General features: G+C 32.6%; 2 protein-coding genes across 2 annotated transcripts in view; one reads left to right on the top strand and one right to left on the bottom strand.

The window, feature by feature from the left end:
* The window catches only part of LOC132720759 (ATP-dependent RNA helicase DHX15 homolog), a 31,622-nt gene extending 16,273 nt beyond the window's left edge, over positions 1–15,349 (bottom strand). Inside the window, exons 1-7 of the mRNA XM_060704969.1 lie at positions 15,337–15,349; positions 8,403–8,993; positions 7,566–7,724; positions 6,587–6,883; positions 6,321–6,408; positions 531–661; positions 159–349 (exon numbers count right to left, since the gene is read on the bottom strand). Of these exons, the coding sequence (XP_060560952.1) occupies positions 159–349; positions 531–661; positions 6,321–6,408; positions 6,587–6,883; positions 7,566–7,724; positions 8,403–8,960 (1,424 nt within the window). The 5' untranslated portion in view covers positions 8,961–8,993; positions 15,337–15,349. The remainder of the gene's footprint in view (positions 1–158; positions 350–530; positions 662–6,320; positions 6,409–6,586; positions 6,884–7,565; positions 7,725–8,402; positions 8,994–15,336) is intronic.
* Positions 1,535–1,948, top strand: LOC132720761 (uncharacterized; the record flags this gene model as incomplete). Its single annotated transcript, XM_060704973.1, has 2 exons — positions 1,535–1,672; positions 1,877–1,948. Coding segments are annotated over exons 1-2 (210 nt in total), but the record flags the coding sequence as incomplete, so codon positions are not given.
* Positions 15,350–19,667: the final 4,318 nt, after the last annotated feature.

The following is a 19,667-nucleotide window of genomic DNA, read 5'->3' as shown; positions in this document are numbered from 1 at the left end:
ACAAAGTTTTATACATCTATTCACATCTTATAACAAAATAATTTATAAACTATTTCTATGAAACAGCTGCAGTAGTTGCTTTTTTTAAGATATCCTTTAAAATGTAAAAGAAAATTACTGAATTTCAAAAATTATTTTCAAATTAAACATATATATACTTGAGAATGGTTTTAGATGATGTGCAATCTTCAAATCTGATGCTGTAACCAACTTCCTGTCCGAGGCCAACGTCCATTTCCTCAGATACACGCTGTGCAACAGACATTGCAGCCACCCTGCGGGGTTGTGTGCATGCTACGCCCTTCTTGTTACATCGTAATCGTAGCCAATCTAGACACCATTGTGGAATCTAAAAAGAAAATTTTCAAAACTTTAAACAATCTATTCAGTTCCGAATGTCCCTTCAAAGAAACAAATTACTGTTTAAAAAACTTGTTGAAAGTTTCATAATTATTTCAATTGAACAAATGGAAAGGTATTTCAAGGCATAACCAACACCATTATGCCCTTGATATTTCGTGAATATTTACCTGTGTCGTTTTACCAGACCCTGTCTCTGCAAGAAGAACTAGTGTCTGATGTTTATTAAACATCTGTACAAACTTTTCTTTGTACCCCCACACCGGCAATGCCTTCCTTTTAGAAAGGAGCTGTGATAACTCTGAAATACAAAATCATTCTCGATTAAAATGATTTATTATGGAATGTGTTGCTCCATGCATTTTAAGTGTTAAATAAGTATTTGAAGAATACTGTTTTGCCTCATCTAATGAAACTTGTTAAAAAGATGCGTGTAGTATCCAGTAGGTCTATTGCAAGTTAGTTCCAGTATTTGATATTTGGAATAGTTGGATTTAAGACGTTGTGTTTCTAAAACATTTAAGACTACAAAATTTTATGAAAACTTTGCAAATTATGAAAGGGGATATTAACTTAAGATAGAATTGTGAAGAGAAAAATTTTAAGATTTTAAGAGAGTGAAATAGTAACAGTATTAGCATGGCGCAGGAAGGTATCCTGCAAATACTGGATTTGGAAAAAATAGAGGGGCAGTAAGTTCTCCCTGACTATGACTGGAAGCGATAAGTCTTTTTCTATGTCAAAGTCCACTTCCATAGCTAGTGGCGATGATGCCAAGGAGCCCGCACTAGTGGTAGGCCATAAATCCCTACATATACAGTGAATAATTCTGACACTGCAAACATAGAATTGTCAACAATCATGACTTTTCAAAGGCAACAGACTGAAATGCTGAAAAACTTGGTTTCTGTTTGCATCAATAAACAGGCAAACTGCCAGATTTCTGGGAATATGGCGGATGATGCCAGTGAAAATGAAAAGCATCGTGAAATTTTCCCAGAAAGTTACCGGTATTCTGCTGAGCGGTCAGAAAGTGACCCGAGTCAAGGTCAAAAGGATGAAGAAAACAACGATCGAGTGCTACATTTTGGGACAATGTGCAGCCTCGCTTTCACTATCAGAGGTAAAAGGGTTATCTATGTCTGGTGAAATGTCGAACTTTGTCCAAAAACTAATGGCAACAAGCCTAGACGAGTGCAAAAAAGCCGGGTTAATTGAGAAACACCAAACACCGGAGAATACAACATCTCTTAATACCCCAAAAGTCAATCCTGAAATATGGAGGGTGTTATCAGCAGAAACAAGATCAAAATTCCAAAAAATACAATAAATTTTTTTGAGAGCATCTGTTTCCGTGCTGAGGGTTATCCAACCCTTAGTAAAATTCCACAAAACGTAGAGCAGATGAATATAGAGGCAGTTGTAACTCTATTAGCGGAATCTGGCATTTACCTTTTCAGCACGTAATGAAATGAACTCCAGAAGAAACGACCAAATGCGAAAATAATTTAATCAGGATTATGCATCCCTTTGTTCTCAGTATAATCCTGTCACTGAATATTTGTTTGGCGACAACATCGCAGACCAGCTGAAAAATATTTCAGAAAAAAAAACAAGTTGGGCAGAAAATGAATTAAAACAGGCACAGTACGGGCCAGAGATATCAACCAATTGATGTAAAGCGACGTAGACCTTTTTACACATCATGCCTTCCACTTGGGTTTCGAATAATCAAAGCAATGGGAGGGCAGGCAAGTCAGCAACTTCAGCAACTCAAGCACACAACAACGGGCCGAGCCGTTCATTTGTCAAAAATCGCCATTATAAGAAAGTGAGGTAAATGGACACTGTGTCACTTTCAAGGCTGGTCGACTACCAGAATTTCTAGAAAAGTGGAAAACTATTACATCAGATAAACAAATTTTAGAAATAGTACAAGGTTGCAACATTCAATTTCACGAGTAACCTATTCAAAGCTCATATCGGCCTACAGTTTTAAATGAATCGGAAGCCAAAAATTCTTGATATTGAAATCCAAAAGTTTCTCTTTACTGGTGTGATCGTGAAAGCCGTACATGAACCAGGGAAATATATTTCTTCTGTATTTCTGCGACCAAAAAGGGGTGGTTCTTATAGAATGAATAAAAATTTAAGCAATTAAATCAGTCTGTTGAATATGTACATTTTAAAATGGAATGTTTGCAATCAGCCACCAGAATGATACTCCCGGTTGCTACATGGCTTCCCGTGCTCTGCCTTGTGCCCTGTCCTGTTTTTGTTTGGGGTCCTCCTGAGCTCCTTGCCACTGACTCTTGTTACTTGGTCTGGTGGGGGCTGCGTTCATTGAACGCCGCCTTTCCTTGTTTCTTGTTTATCATATTCTATTGACTTAAAAGACGCTTATTATACTGTTAACGTTGACAAACATTTTCGAAAACATTAAAGATTCATGTGTAAAGGCCAATTATTTAAATACACATGTCTACCAAATGGGTTAGCATGTGCTCCAAGACTGTTTACTAAATTAATGAAACCCGTTTTGGTTAGCTACGTGCACAAGGTTTACTGTTGATTATTACATTGATGACTCATATTTACGAGGTACCAGTGATCGAGAATGTTTACACAATGTTCAGTGTACAAGAGATCTTATTTTACAATTAGGATTTAGTATCAATGAAAATAAATCAGTGTTCCAACCAACGCAAATGTTTATATTTTTAGGTTTTATATTTAACTCTATCACTGTGCGTATATATTTGACTGAATGAAACAAACAAAGCTGAAAAAGAAAAAACAGGCCTAGTGGTTAAGGCGTCCGCCTTCGGATCGGTAGGTCGACGGTTCGAGCCCCACGGGGAGCGTTAATTGAAGGATGAATGTTTCTCGAAGGACTTCCGAAATGGCAACTTCGTGAGCCGCGAGGTAGTTAAAATGAATGGTTACCGATTTCTATCCGCCTGGCATAGTGGTAGGAGTTGGGAGGTACATAGTATGCATGCAAAATGTGTCTCATAAGTCAGAAATGGCTGGCCCTTTCAGTAGGGGTGACACTATAATAAAACAAGACCTTTACCTTTTACAGGAAGCACTTACCACGCAAAATCACAGAACTTATAGGAACTCTTGTCTCTTGTTGTGTCGCTTTTCGGTTTGGATTTGTTTATACAAAATTATTAGAACAAACAATCGGCTGCTTTAAAAGGTACAAAAGGCAATTTTGATCAGAAAATGTGCTTAACACCAAAAGCGATTGAAGATTGACATTGGTGGTTAACCTCTGCTGGAATCAATAACGGGTCAGTTATTTATAGGCCTCCCCCGCAACAGACTCTTCATTAATCTGCTGGGGAGTTGTTCGTAAGCAGACTTAATAAAAATGCAAATACATGTAAAAAAATAAGATTGCATTTGTGAAAAATGTTTTGCCACCTCATTAATACAGCACTTAATAGTAGTGTAGAAACAGGTTTCTTTTTCCTATGAAATGAACTTTTCCATAATGCAGTTGAGTCTAGTAAATGTGGTGGTCAAGGTCAAATTTCAGCTTGTCAAATGATAGACAATGTCCAGATGTGTTTAATGTTGAGATACAAAGGCTATAATGCAATAAAAAGAATTATTACATGTTTTGCAGTAGATTACTGAATTATAACGGTTAATTATATTCTGATAATTTCACAGTAATGATTACCAAATATAATTTCACAGTAGCCGAACTATATTAGGCGTAAAAATAAAATATTTATCATTAATGAATGTTTTTTAGCGGAAATGTAGTCAATCATAATAAAAAATGTACGTGATAACTGTAGTTCGTAAATATTTACGAACGTTGTGCTGAAAAACATCTAAAATCTAAAAATAATCATGGAATTATATTTTGCTTCAACATTGTGACGTCATTATTTGATGACGTCGTGAAGATAAGAGCATGACGTTACGCGGCAAAAATCAGTAAAATGGTGTAAAAATCGTTAAAAAATCATGAAATAAACAGAAAATTTGTTCGTTTTACATGTAAGATCAAATAATATTTCACTCGTGAACCCCAGCTATTATATTTTCACTCGTGGCTACGCCACTCGTGGAAAATATTGCATCTGGTGTTCACTCGGTGAAATATTTTTCGATCTTACACTGAAACAAACAAATATCCTCTATGTATTCGTACTTGACACAAATTTAGGTATTTACGGTATTACATAACTGTATAAAACTTTGAAAAACAGTTGTTGTTTTTTCTAAATATAACTAAGCATAACCTGCAAACATTAAAAAACATAAACGATTTCAAATTATCATTATATACATGGTGTGAGTCATAATGCTAAATTTATTTCATAGCTAACATATCTCTTGCTAGAGGTCATGATCTCCTATCATTTCATAAAAATCTCTGAAAATCTTGCAAGATGTCATGACTTTTACACTAACTCCCAGCTTTTGAATTTTTTGTAGAAAAATTGCTTTGTTGTTGGGCTGTTTACTTTCATTATTCTACCACATGTATGATTTGAAGAAAAACAATAATCTCCTGGGGCAAGGCCAATTTTTACCCAAAGCTATAATTTTAACAAGGGAACCATTGGTCTAAAAGTGCTCATTTGGGGACAGACCTTTAGATGTATGAAAGCAGTGAAAGCTAGTGTTTTTACATGAATTTAATCGATGTTGGTCACTAGACTTAATCAAGAACATATGGACGTGTTTTTTTGATAATTGTGTATTTAGCCATTACATTTTTTCGGGATTTTTCTTCCTTTTAATATGTTCCCATTCATAATGATCAGGCATTTGTCTGAGTCTTCCTCTAGTATCCTTTCAAACAGATCTATGTAAAGTCGAGCCTGTAAAATCTGATTCTTTATCACTTTATTAAGACTATCCTCATTCTTGCAATGTCTGAGAGATATAAAGAAAAGCAGTTCGAACGGTTTCATCTCTATAGCTATTTCTGTAGGGTCACTAGCCTCCAATATATCAGGCCGAGTTTGCTCTGTGTTCGTTCGTTGTACCTTACACCATTCACTTATAATTTTTTTACATAATGCCGATTTTCAAATTCCTGCTTCGCCAGTTATGTATATATTTTGATTGCGTTCATTCTCTGAGCAAAATATATCTTTGAACGATGTAATTTATGTCAGTCAGACTCATTACTCTTCTTTGGTTTGACTTTTCTTATTATAGGTGTCACGGTTCAGAACTGTTCACTATAAAGGGGAGAAAATTTGTAAGCGGCCGGATAGCTCAGTCGGTAGAGCCGCGGTACGGTATTCCGATGGTTCCGGGTTCGAGTCCCGGTCAGACTGCACATTTTTCTCACCCTGTGACATTTGGCGCCCAACGGGGGACCGTGACTGAATACAGCTCAGAGTTTAATACACATTGCTCTGTAACTCTGTGAAATTCGAGGACGAATTTCAATATAGCAGGGGAGTATGTCACGGTTCAGAACTGTTCACTATAAAGGGGAGAAAATGTGTAAGTGGCCGGATAGCTCAGTCGGTAGAGTCGCGGTACGGTATTCCGAGGGTCCCGGGTTTGAGTCCCGGTCAGGCTGCACATTTTTCTCAGCCTGTGACATAGGTTTTACAAATGTTTTATCCACCATTAATTCTTTTCTTGCATTAATGGATGTACAGGTATCCCTCTGTAGTGTTTGTTATACATGTAAATAAGGCCTCTTTGAAAAGCTTAAACGTAAAACATGTCAAAATGTCATGATTTATGATATTGCATCTAAATAGGACATCTGTTTTCACATTTGACAAAAATTAAACAAAACAAAAACACCTCATTTTTATTTATTTAAACAAGAATGTGATAATCATTGTATATGAAGTTACTTTCCAGCAAATTGTTTTATTAAAGATTTTTTACCAAAAGAAGACAAACATTTTGTATAATGTAAACGGTAAAATATATTGTTTTATTTTATGTATTACATAACTAACCTTCTTTTTTGCCTTTATACTTCAAGTTGTTCTCATGCTCCGGTCTTGTTTCAGAATAAAGTTCATTTGATTTCATTCTAGCAAATTCCTAGAAAGACATGGAGACTAAAATAATATAGGTATAAGTAGTACATTCCTCATTGTTATTTAGTTGAGAACATATATTAAACGAATTTTATGTCTTAAGTAATCATTTAATAAAAGAACATATCATAAAGTTTTGATCAAATACAGATCAGATGTTAATTATTGCTGTGTTCATATACCTGATTAAGTTCCTCCATCTGTACATGAAGCTGATGAGTACTATCACCGAATTCTGCTTGTTTCTGTTGAACCTTCTCTATTGTTTGTTCGGTACTCTCTAGCCTTGTATCTAATTCAATAAATTCTTCTGTTTTAATTTTATGTTGAAGTCCATACGTCTGAATTTCATCAATTACTTCTCTGTGTTTTTCTCTGATTGATTCTAAGGCAAATTGTTCTAATTCCTTTAAAGCATCCATTGCAGATTTTATGCTTTCTTCATCGGACGCAGTAATAACAAAGTTTTGTTTTCTCAGCTGTAAAAAATAGTTTCTACTTTCATTTTAATGAAAAAAATGCAAGTTGGACTCAACAAACCATTTATTCAGATTTCTTAAAATGATAATTTCTTTCTTTTAATAATATGCATCATTTAATTATATTCATCATATGTGGATAAATCATGCGTGTATCTTTTAAAAAATCATTAGTTTGATAAATTCTGTAAAGTCGTACAATGGGTGATTTGCATTCATAAAAGCACTCGAAAATTCAACTAGAAACAGAAAGCCAAACACCAAGGCATTGAGGCTGATAATATGATTAGTATGCTGGTTATTTTAAGACATACATATATAGCTGTGCCATAAATTAAAAATTCCTATTTACTTCGGATTCAGATTCCGACAAAAGGTAACTGTTTATTCAAATGTCTCAGGTGGTCAATGTTGCAAAACAATAAAACATTCTATTTAACCATATTTCAAGATTGTTTGGAACACGAAGGGAAAATATTAATAAAAATAGTACATTTATCGGAGGAATGATAAAAGCGATTACTTGCTTTTTAACATAATGCAATTTCAATGGCTTTCTGCATATACACCGTTCCCTGAACTTCAAATAATATTAATGCTAACTATTTCTAAAACGAAAAATGATATACATTGTATCAATTTAGAATATAAAAAAGAAAGACTAAAACATTCAATCATTTACCTGTCTGATGTTTTCCCTAGCATCAATTGCAGATTGAGTATTCTTAAGTTGCTTTTCGTCTTCAAGTATAGCTACCATGTTATCGAGAATTGCTCCTAACTCAGCATCTTCAAGCTCTAATCTTGAAGAATGGAAAATGTTGTCACGTGCTGCTCTTGTCTACAGAAACCAGCACATAATTCCAGTTAATATAAAGTACAATATCAAAATATTTAAGGACACATTTTTTGAACTAGACAAAAAGGGAAAAAATCCAATAAAAATTAAATACCCGGTATTGTGAAATGTACAACAATAATTTCGAGTCTCTAGAATTCTTAGAGTTGTTTTATTGTTCGTACAAGTCAAGATTTAGTATATGGATTATCCTTAAATGTGGTAACTAAAACATTTTATAAATTTTCATTAAAATTAGCATAAATCTGGAGGCATGCATGCTCCATTAACGTGGAACATTTGCTAATTTACTTTTTAAAATTAACTTCCTCTAATGTGATTTTTATTTTCTGCATAACTTCTCCTTTTAAAAGCATGTTTACGTACCTGACGTAACTCCTCGTCTAAATTTAGTTAAAGAGTAGGAGGCAGCTTCTTGCTAGCCTTATAATCGCATTATATAAAATATGAAGCCGAAATTTACGATAACACTATATGATTTATATATGACATATAAATTAAGATAGTATCGATAATGTTTTTTATCATTGTACATTCGAATAACATAAAAATGCAAACGCTAAATTAAACAAATGCCACACAGTTATGAAACCAGGAAAATGAAAACTTTACTCTAATGATAGAAACAGATAAAAATATGTAAATATATGGTAAAAATACCTTTGAGAATATGTCGTTCGGAGCATCAATCACAGTGTCAAATAGGGTATGCATTATTGTGTTGTTGATGATAATGTTTAAGAGCCCTGCGCAGTCTGTGTCATGAGCTGCAACATTCGAATAGTATCCTCCAGCTGGGATAAATACCTTCGCAATTTGCCAGTAATTATCAAACCATTGTGAAACGTCTGTATTTTTCCAATTAGGGGATGAATATCGGTGTTGGATAATAAGTTTGTCATAGATTGCGCTACAAAGTATACTAGGACAAAGTGTTTTTCCCCGCGATGATTGACAATTGCAAGACGGCTTTTGTTGTAAAGGGCATTTGTTGCCTGGATCTGGTGTGTGGATTGGAAGTAGAGTTTCTAGTCGGCACTGTCCACATCTTGAACGTGCGACATAGGTTCTGTCAATGTCAGAAAGAATGTCATTATGTTGCCTCTTAATTGCATCATCAACAAGGGGAGCTAACCCATTTCCTAAATACTTTAAGCCTAGGGCGGCTTTTACCCAGTTTCTGTACTTGGTATTCTTCAATTGTTGATCATGAGACATTGTCACAACTTCAGTCTGTAACGTTTTCTGAAACTAAATTTAATACAATAATGTTTTTAGATTTTTTTTAAAACACTTTATACAACATCTCTTTGTGATGGATACTCAACTTCATTTAACATGTGTTTAATCTAAGCAATTTGTAAAATGTTAAGTTTTGATCGGAAGTGTGTGGTTATATTCATCTCTATTCAATGAGAAGAAATCTGATTTTCATTTTTATTTAGAATTCATCGTGAATGCCGTCTTTCTTTACCCTATACATTGTTTTTAACAAAACTTCCAGAATCTATATTCGCTTACGATTTTATATAAAGAATACTGTCAACTATATAGGAAACAAAATAATGCCAGTGTTTAACTATTGAGAACGTGTTCTTTTTTAAATCTAGTCTGTTGAATAATAAACCCTATACTTATCTATATAACCCTATATATATATATATATAAATTTGGAGAAAATAAACGTTCATACGAAAGTTCTTGGGTATTTATACTTTAGCACTGTATGAACGTTAATTTTCTCCAAATTTATTGTTTTTTTCCACGTTCTTGTATCCTTCTTGGGATCCAGTGTTTTTGAAAGGTATTTTGTAGATGCAAATATTTTTCACAACCATATATATATATATATATATATAAATATATATATATTATATATATATATATATATATATATATATATAGATAAAATTATAATGTTAAAATAACAAACTCTCTATGTAAATTCGGTAGCGCTTTCAATGCTTTCTTCGCATATCTTCAGCCGAAACTTTAATAAACATATAAACAAATGACGTAACGTCATGAAAAAAGGCGGGAACGTTAAATGATAACGTATTTCCCGGCAAACACAATATGGTTATTTATACTGAAAAATTATAATATTACGGACATTGAGCATAATCCGTACAATCTGGCATTGAATTAATGACATTTATTAAAGGGAGGTAATAAAATTCACAAGCGACTGTGTTTCAGTTCAATTTTTGATACTATACAGTACACACGTATTGAGATTTTGTGCTCGATTGTGTGCGCACATTATACATGTAATACACCCCTGATGATAGCATAATACGCCGAAAGTACTTGGGTATTTATACTTTAGCACTGTATGAACGTTTATTTTCTCCAATTTATTTTTTTTTCCACGTTCTTGTATCCTTCTTGGGATCCATTGTTTTTGAAAGGTATTTTGTAGATGCAAATATTTTTCACAAACCTATATATATATATATATATATGTATATATGTATATATATATATATATATATATATATATATATATATTGTGATGATACTTTTGACCCAAGGACCAAAAATTAAATAAATATGGTAACCTTTTTTCTTTCCAGTCGTAATACGGAAGAGTATACTGACCCTCCTTATATATTTTTTATGCCTTCAAGAAAAAAAACCTTTGTATAATACATATCTTTAAAAAATTGACAAGTTATATGATATCTAAAATAGATCTTGCGGAGTTGTATCTGTTATTATACACCATAAATCACAAATATGTATTGTTTCTTCGATGATATTTGGAAATTTAAGAGAACAGAATGTTCTTCTTAACATACAGTAGTTGTACACTTTAGCCTTAATCATATGAATCTCTTGAAAAAATATGTATGAATTTATAAATTAAATAAGATTATCTTGGTATTATAAGTTGCATCTATTGTTATAATATTAAATGGCCCTTTTCTCGTTTTGATATAAGAAAACCATGTATAATCATTGAAAAAGATGTAAGAACTATTTAAAGTATAAGTTACGCAAGGTTTCAATACCATTTATATATTATAATATATATCAGATAAATTATAATATTTTATATAATACTCGTGTACCGCAAGCGTGTTATCATAACGATCAACTTATTTTAGGAAACATATAAAACATCATCTAAGCTAAAAACTCAGGTAAAGAATATATATATTACATATGATTATATCATCTCTATATCTGTCACACAAATAATGCCTCGAAAACATACTGTTTTCAAATAAATAAAAGCGTTTACTCCAAGAAAAAGTCTGCTTCTTGAGGTAGAATTTCAATGAAAAGAAGAAAAAACATATTTCTTATAAATAAAAGTAAGGTCTTAAGAAATACTTAAGTTTATAATACGTATCCCTAACAGTATAGTAGCCGAAAAACAGGAAAGATCAATATGAACTATATATATAACTTTTAAAAAAACATTACGAACTATGTTGTTATCATGTATCGTCATATTTTAAACAGGCATATAAAATATATAAGGGGGTCAGTATACTCTTCATTCCAGTGATAGTCCAATGAAAATTTGTACCAAACTGATACCCGATTTTACATTTGTTATATCCATTCATTATTCTGTTACATATTCTTTACCTTGAAATTGAGGATGTTACATACCGTTTACTGAAATAATATATACGTATATAAGATCCCTTCCGACATAATTTTTAAACATCCATGAATTTATTACATTTATACATCAAAATATATACATTGTAAATAAAAGTTTAAATACGTAATAATGCTTATCTTTTTATTGAAAATTTGAAATGACTATATCAAAAATATATTTCTTATATATTTATTTATATATAATATAATCAATTCGGACACAAAAAGCGTTAAAAGTAGTTTTCCTCACAGGTGATATTTGCACAAAAAGCAATAGAAACATCTACTGAAACAGATATTTAAAAAAATTCTTAATAAAAATGTCTGATAGATAATGTCAATATTATTAAGAACGAATAGTCGTTCCGACTTTTTGGTTTGTAAAAACATTTAATTAGCCAACATATTGGTTATATACAATGTTATCTTTACCAATAATCAAAATGTACATGTTTTATTGTTTTTTTTTTATCTTAGGTTGTAAAGCATCAAAGGGCGTCCAAGCAAGAAATGCAGCAGGTGAAGATGAACTAGTAGATATATGATGAAAAGATATTCTTATAAACTATTCAATGGTTAATTGGTTTTTACCAGAATTGTATATCACTTATGAATGAACGGACGAAAGACATTGTTCATAATAAACTTTGATTGGCATGCTAGAGTGTTATTTCTTTATGATCGTAATTATTAATAGCAACGGATATACATGTATAACGCATGATCAACACCACACTTGTGTAATATTCCTTATTATGTTATCGCTATTAGCAAAGACCCCCTCTTAGGGTATCTGTTCACACTTAGTAAAATATGACACTAGTAATATTACCATGTTGATCATGTTGAGCATAATTGTTTATTATACAATAATTGTAATATCTATTTTAATAAAAAAAAAATTACAGATTTTATGAATGTTGTTTTCTTTTCTCTTTTGTGTTTTATGTGCTATTTTAATACTGAGTTTTTACGTTTACTACTATTTTAAGAATTCACATTGACCGACGATTATAAGTCAAAACTTAACTGGAAAAAGTCAGTAAATTATGGTTAATCTTTCAATTAATAATATTGTTTATTCTTAAACCATATACATGTACATTTGTATTTTTCTTTATCATTTTTTAAATTATCAATCAATTGAATAATTCATAAAATCTAGTTTGTAACTTTGAATAATTCCTCGGCATCTTTACTAAACACGAATAACAAATTAAATAAAATGTTTCAAAGTTGATAGTGTCATATTAATACCATAAAAATGTACCTTTTTCTCAATTATTGTGCAAACTCATAGATAAAATAAAACATGCTATTGTTGTTGTGCTTTTTTTCGAATTGTATGTTTATGTATAATAATAATCAATAAATTTGAGAGTTGATCTGTGTTTATTAATTATTGTAACCAAACTAAGTGACGAACCTTCATTTTGAAAAAAAGCTTATTTATCTGTAAAATATTTGTTCGGCCTTCGGTTCTGTAACGATATCAAACATCTAAGAGACCGGACAATAAACGTGAGGTACTATTCGCCGGTCACTAGTAAGGGGGCAGGGGACCTAAAAATGAAAAATTTTGTATTTCAGTGTGACCAGAAACACAATTCCAAATATTTCAAAATCTGTTTCACAGGCAGATAACCAGTTGCACAGCATTATTCAATGACATATGACATACATTGAAGAAAATAATAGTTTGCATGCATTGCTCCTTCAAAAAATGACTGACAGCAATTTATAGCGAGCTCGACGAGCTGGCCCGAAGGGCCTGCTCGCAAAGCGAGCTTTACGGTAACGCAAGTACCTGCTAAGTGATGGTTTTGAAAACTTTCGTCCAAAGTACCAAATTGGACACATCGCAACCTTTCGAATTTAAAGATAACGGTAAAAACTGAGGAATTCTGACTGAAAACGGATGTGTAGACTGGTCACCCGCGCACGTATATGGGAACCATAATTGGACAGGGAACCAGAATAACGGAAGCTGTGTATAAAAAATGAAAATCGAAGGCGCCATTTTGTTTGAAATCTGATAAATAAAAACAATTTTTTGTCGAATTTTGTTGTGAAAACTATCTAGAATGAAAGAAAATGGTCTAACTAAGAAAATAAATCCGAACACCAATATCTTTTATTCAGTCATTAACGCTGTACAGACGTTTAAAGTATTGTTAACGTGACGTCACAATGTAGCGCCAAACAGCACGTGCAAAACAAACAAATCAAGTACGGTATTTTAATGTCGCAAACGTTTTAAGTTTTACATTTATTTCACTTAAAATAATCTTTATTTCGCGTGAAAAATTATAGAGTGAAATAAAATAAACAAAGTTTTATCAACGTTTTCAAAACTCGTTATTCATTTCACGACAGGGACGGGGCCATATTTAACACAGTACGTGTGACGTCACACGCACTCGTCACTGCATTTGAGATTATTTCATACTATTTCACGTTAAAAGTACATCGAGCTCGCTTTGAGGCTTTGCCTTTTTCATATTATTTACCCCCACCCAGCCAAAATCACACCTAAAATATACCAATATGGGCAATCTTCATGAAGGTGCAGCATACTCCAGAATCCGCCCGATTCCTTTAAAAATATCAGTAACACGCAGTGCAAGCTATGGCATTTTCAGAAATGACAAATAAAGTGTCTGTCATACGTTTAGATTTTTCACAAAATTTATCTGAAATTTCTTACTTGTTTGGCGCCAACTGTCAAAGCTTGATTTTTAACTTTTTCACCTCCATTCGGAGAGTCAGAAATACATACAAAGCTACCAAAATGCTTAGTTTCGGGTAAAAACCCAAAAATATATATCATTTCCTACACACAAACAAGAAAGAATTACAATGACAGAGAAATATCAAAAGTTATCAGTACCTTCAAAACACCATGTCTGAGTTATTAAAAAATTTGACCGGGGCCATCATGCGAATATGTCCCCTGCCCCCTAATAGACCAGGAGAGACAGGAGTACATCCCTCTATAAATAGATTTTCGGAATATTTAGGTCATCAACTCATCATTCTATTTACAGCTTTCGAATAGATGTACGACAATAACATACCATAATAACCCACTGTGTACTACAAAATGATAAATAAAAATACCCCGAAGAGCTTGATTTATTGACGAAAAAGGTTATTTCATTTGAAAATGTTTGCATTGCGAAAATCTCCAGTTCGCTATTCATTGTACATATCTTAAATTAATAATCAAGCCCCCCTCATACCGATCGGAATGATCGGCTTTTATTATGACCGACTAAAAGGCTCGAGAAGTTGCTGTCGCCCTTTCACAAAAACTGATTTCATTCGGGCGCCGCGCTTCGGCGCGGACGCCAATAACAACTTAAACTATTCTTAATGTGGTGAATAGAATGCTTCTTTTAATGTGTACGGTATCCTAACCTTTACAGGTTATAGCTCGTCATTGAAAAGTTATATCTTTATAGTCTGTCCCATTAAAAATGGAAATGAACTTTTGCCTGGTATGAATTAACAAAACAACGTAGAATAAAAAATAAAACTTTTTTGTAAACTAAAAAAAATTCACCATCGAAATTTCTCAGGATTTTTCTCAAAAGTGTCTACTTTTCTTGCAAAAGCAAAGTTTATTTTCTCTACGGCAAGTCTTTGTTGTTTATTTCATAGTAAATATAACAGTATTGAGTTACATAATGCATTTTCAAATAATCATTAACTTTAAATATAAACATTTAACATTCGATAAAGTACGGATTTTCTGTACATTTACTATTATTTTTGTAAATACATGACAATTAAAAATTTCCAAAAATAATCAGATAAGCTAGATTTACTTACAGCAAGAAAACCTTCTAAAGATATACACAAGAGTTTAAAGTTAGAATTACACACTAAAGAGTTTAAAGTTGAATATATACATTAAGCTGGATGTTTAAAAACAGGAAATAAAGTTTATAAGCTATTCATAAAATAGTTTTACCAGCCATCTTAAATCCCGGGAGACTTGATGACAAGTTTTGTTTAGTTCAACAAAAGGCGCGAAATTTGAAAAGGTAAATGTATTTATTGGGTACAGTAATGAAGAGTAAAAGGAAAAGCAGGTTTATATTCTTATGATAAAGAAAAGTTAAAATTTCATATTCATCTTTTTCTTATTCTTTATTTACTTTGTTTGTTATGAAAACATGTTTAGAAGTTCTTAAACTTCAAAAGCATTGATTTTAATGTGTATGATGGGAATTATAAGAGCCATGCTTGTCCATTGTCTCTCTGATTCTGATCCAAGTGGATAAAAGAATACTCCATAAGGGAGGTTCGAGCAAAATACCTGCATAACAAACACCTAGTCAAACTAGGCTAAGATATATGCCAAATACCTTACATATTGCATATATATACATTATCGTAAGATAGAGGAATGGTGTATGATGTTTTGTGCCTGATTTGCAAAAAGGTATGAATACTGTTAAAACACAGCCTCGTCATAACCATCTCATTGGCTGTTTCAAAAACTAGTTCTCTTTTGAAAGTATTGATAAAATGTTATTGTTTGTTTTTATTTCTGTCTCAGGCACGAGCGGGCACCTGAGTAAACCCACCGGCATTTTGTAACCTAACTTGAATGCTTCCAATGAAAGAATCCAAAGTCCTAGACGGAATTCGTGCCCACATCTGTAAGGTGCAAGTGGTAAGAAGGCAATGACCTCAACCTCTTGGTAACAGAGGTCCCAAGCTTTTGTTAATCAGGCACAAAACATCATTTGTCTTCTACATACCTTATATGAATCAAAATAACAACAGTTATAAACAGAGTGATAAATGGTTGGCGAGAAAAGTGTGTTATTTCGACATGTAACAAAAATGTTCGCATTTGTGTAATTTCGTAGTGTGTCCGTTTGAATAAAGCAATAATTTTCTTTTAGTTAAAGACGAGAAATCATCTAGTAAGCATTTAACAACAAACATGTTCCTTACACTCTCCACTTCGAAATGTGTATGTAAATGTTCTCGAAAATCTACAAAACATTTAACAGCATGTTATGTATAGCAATATAAGTCTGACGACGCGATGGACACAGTGAGCTGTCGCACCCTATGGAGGTCCCTTTCTTATAGAGTATCAAAGTGGAGTTCTGTTCAGTGAATTGCATACAATAAATTGTGGTGCACTATATGGCGAAAAGCATGCACATCGTCGAATAGAGCTCTCGTGATGAAAATAATGTGCGATGACAATGGAACTTCTTATTGGAAATACAAACATAATCAAGATAAAACTGGACTGTCTCCGAATGGTCAGATGATTCTCTGTATGATTTCAACTATTGGTTTTACTTAAAGCTTAGTTAAACAAAGCATGTTCTATATTTCAATATAAGAAAGAAATTGACTTATTCATCAAAAAGTAAGAGTTATTTGCTTCTTCATGTCCATGATTTTGATAAGTTTCAAAGAATATATGTTATAGTTTTCATAGAGTTAAATCAGGACTGACAACAGACGGATAGACAAAAATGCATTTTCTCACAAAGCTAGTTTAACTCTAAAATAATATTTATATAGACAGACATTGGAACAATCTAACAGAAAGACAGTCGGATAGACAAACGGAGAGACAGTCTATGTAGTTAAACAGAAAAGCATACGATAAACGGACGGACAGACAATAATTTGCAAGACGAATTGAAAATCTTATTACTGTTGTATAGAAATCTTATATTATGTCGTATTGTGCTTGTTAATACAAAGACTCACACGTTTTAACTTGCAGCAGTTACTCCGAATACAATTCCTGTCAAATGTTAGAGCATAATTCAGTTAAAAGCGTCGAATAGTGGTCCTCTATACGGCAACATCTACGAATAGTGCATCCCTTGGTGCTCTAATAGGAAGGATTCATATGCACTTATATTGAAATACCGAAATCCTTTTCTATAAAATTCGTCAAAAGGTCACCTTTCTATCGGCTCACAAGGGTATAAGGTTTTTGTCCATACACCTTTACACCTGTATTACCCACTTAGACAGTTCCGTCATCAATGCTGAAAGCATAAATCTTAAATTATGTGGCACAAATTTTAATTGAAAAACTTAAATATAATTATGGTAAAAATATTTTGTTTCAAATATGTTATAATTGGTATCACAAAGCTGATCAATATGATTGATACCAATCGCCCTTTCCGTCAGTCTTCGGGTAACGATTCCGTATTGTTTCTGAGTTTATAATGGATAATAGTCGAGGATGTTCCGACTGATTATATATGGGTTTTTTTTTATATACTTTGGCATTGTTGACACTTTGAACTTTAGACTTTGACAAATTTCGGACTATAGCAAAGGACGTTTCGCACCAAATTTTGAAATATCTAGGACCATGCCTTTCTTTAATTTAGATTATGATTCTGCATACCTTATTATGTTATTACTAAATCATAATTTCTATATATATAATACTGATTTCGATGAATATTTAGTATAATGAATATTTATGGTGTAAGTAAAATATTTAATACTTTAATACTGATTAGATGTCTTGATTTTGGGGCACTTTGGACTTTTGATCTTGCAATGTTTTACATGTTTTATGTGCTATGTTTTAAACTTCACTTTATCCGGCGTAGGGAAGTGACTCATCAAAGTCGGACTCCCAACATTTATTTTCAAAACAAAGGGCTTTCATGCACTTACAACAAATTTCATTCCGGCCCAACTCTCAGAAAAAAAACTATCTATTTCACACAACGTTTCGACGGGTTTGCTATTTATTTCATAAATCTATTTTTTATCCTCTTATTTTTCTAGCACTATGTTATGTGCAAATCAATACAGGAAAACAATAATTTTAATTAATGATTTAATTTGATTGATTGCCATGACCTTAATTGTTTTCGTGCCGAGCCTGATAACTTTTCTAATATCAAACACATGTTTGTTATTTGTTATGTTTTCAATTTTAGTATGTGTTTCTTTCTTTAAATTTCAAATGAAACAAAAAACTGTCAATAATCTCTCGAATTCATGTCATGCGCAGTAATATGCTAAAGGGCATATCTGAAATAGCCCCAAATGTTTTAGTCAATGTAAGTTTTTTCTTGTTATTTGTGTTGTTGTTGTTGTTGTTGTTGTTGTTGTTGTTGTTGTTTAACCAAACGTAAAACCACAATGGTATACAAATGAAATTTTATGTGTTTATGGCAGTTTTATTATATACATGTATAAGATAAACAACAAAACATAAAAATGTATATGTATAGGAAATATATATTAAATATAAGTTAACAATGTTTTGCCATAGAGTTACGATAATGTATTTCGCGTCTAGCCACTAAGACAACTTCAACAGTGAATTCTTCCTTTTTGTCAAACCCCTCGTAAGGACGTAGACAGTCGGGACGTCTAGCTACTAAGAAAAGTAAAACAGTGAAATAATAGGAGGCGTATATAAGTTATTATAAACGTATAAAACAAAGTAGGAAATATTAAGGGTTTGTTAAAAGTAAAAGCAGTCTGGCAATCTGTTATAGTGATATATGATCTTATTGGCTACTTGTTAAGTTTGGGGAACTTTGTGGGACCAGACATCATGCATGTTATGGTTGTGGTCGAATAAGGGAATTGTATGCTATGCAGTTAAAGGGGTTCTGAGTTTAGCTTTCTAAATCGGTTTGGTTTGGTTTGCCTTTAAAGTAGCCTGTTTATGTCCTAATCCCATGAGAAATCATTTGATATTTTTTCCACGCACATCTATTAATCCGATTTGTTACAGCCTCTTGATAAGTTTCTATTAAAATAATAATTAGTTGGTATATATTGCTGGTCTTCTTGTGATGTTGATTATACTTAACATTGAGATGGGTTGAATCCAAAATCCTCGTTTCTCAGATATCTAGAAATCTTTTTGAAGGGTGTCCGATTGCTGATCTGTTGTTAGTAGTTATATTTAGTAGTTTCATCAGCAAATAGACGAACTTTTGATTTGACGTCCTTTGGAATGTAATTTAAGTATAAAAAAGAGGGGCCCAAGCATCGGCCCAGGGCTACGAGACAAGGATTGGAGCCTAGCATGTAAGAAACTTTTGACCCATTAAAGTGTTTGACCTCTTATAGTATAGTTATGCATTTCTTCAATTTTAAGAGGATGAGGTTTACTCGCGATAAGGTAGGATAAAATAGAATAAGATAATTATATGTTTTTAAGTGAAGGCAAAAATATGCCACCGTTCTGGGCAATGGAAACTATTTAGTAGTGTAAACCTTAAAGCCATATAGCGTTCCCAAACCTATGTAATAATTGCGACTATCACAGCA

The sequence above is a fragment of the Ruditapes philippinarum genome, unplaced genomic scaffold (assembly GCF_026571515.1).
Source record: "Ruditapes philippinarum isolate M1 unplaced genomic scaffold, ASM2657151v2 ctg446_1_1_1_1, whole genome shotgun sequence".
NCBI lineage: Eukaryota > Metazoa > Mollusca > Bivalvia > Venerida > Veneridae > Ruditapes > Ruditapes philippinarum.
Note: the sequence above shows the minus strand (reverse complement) of the source record. Positions and strands in the feature narration are given on the sequence as shown.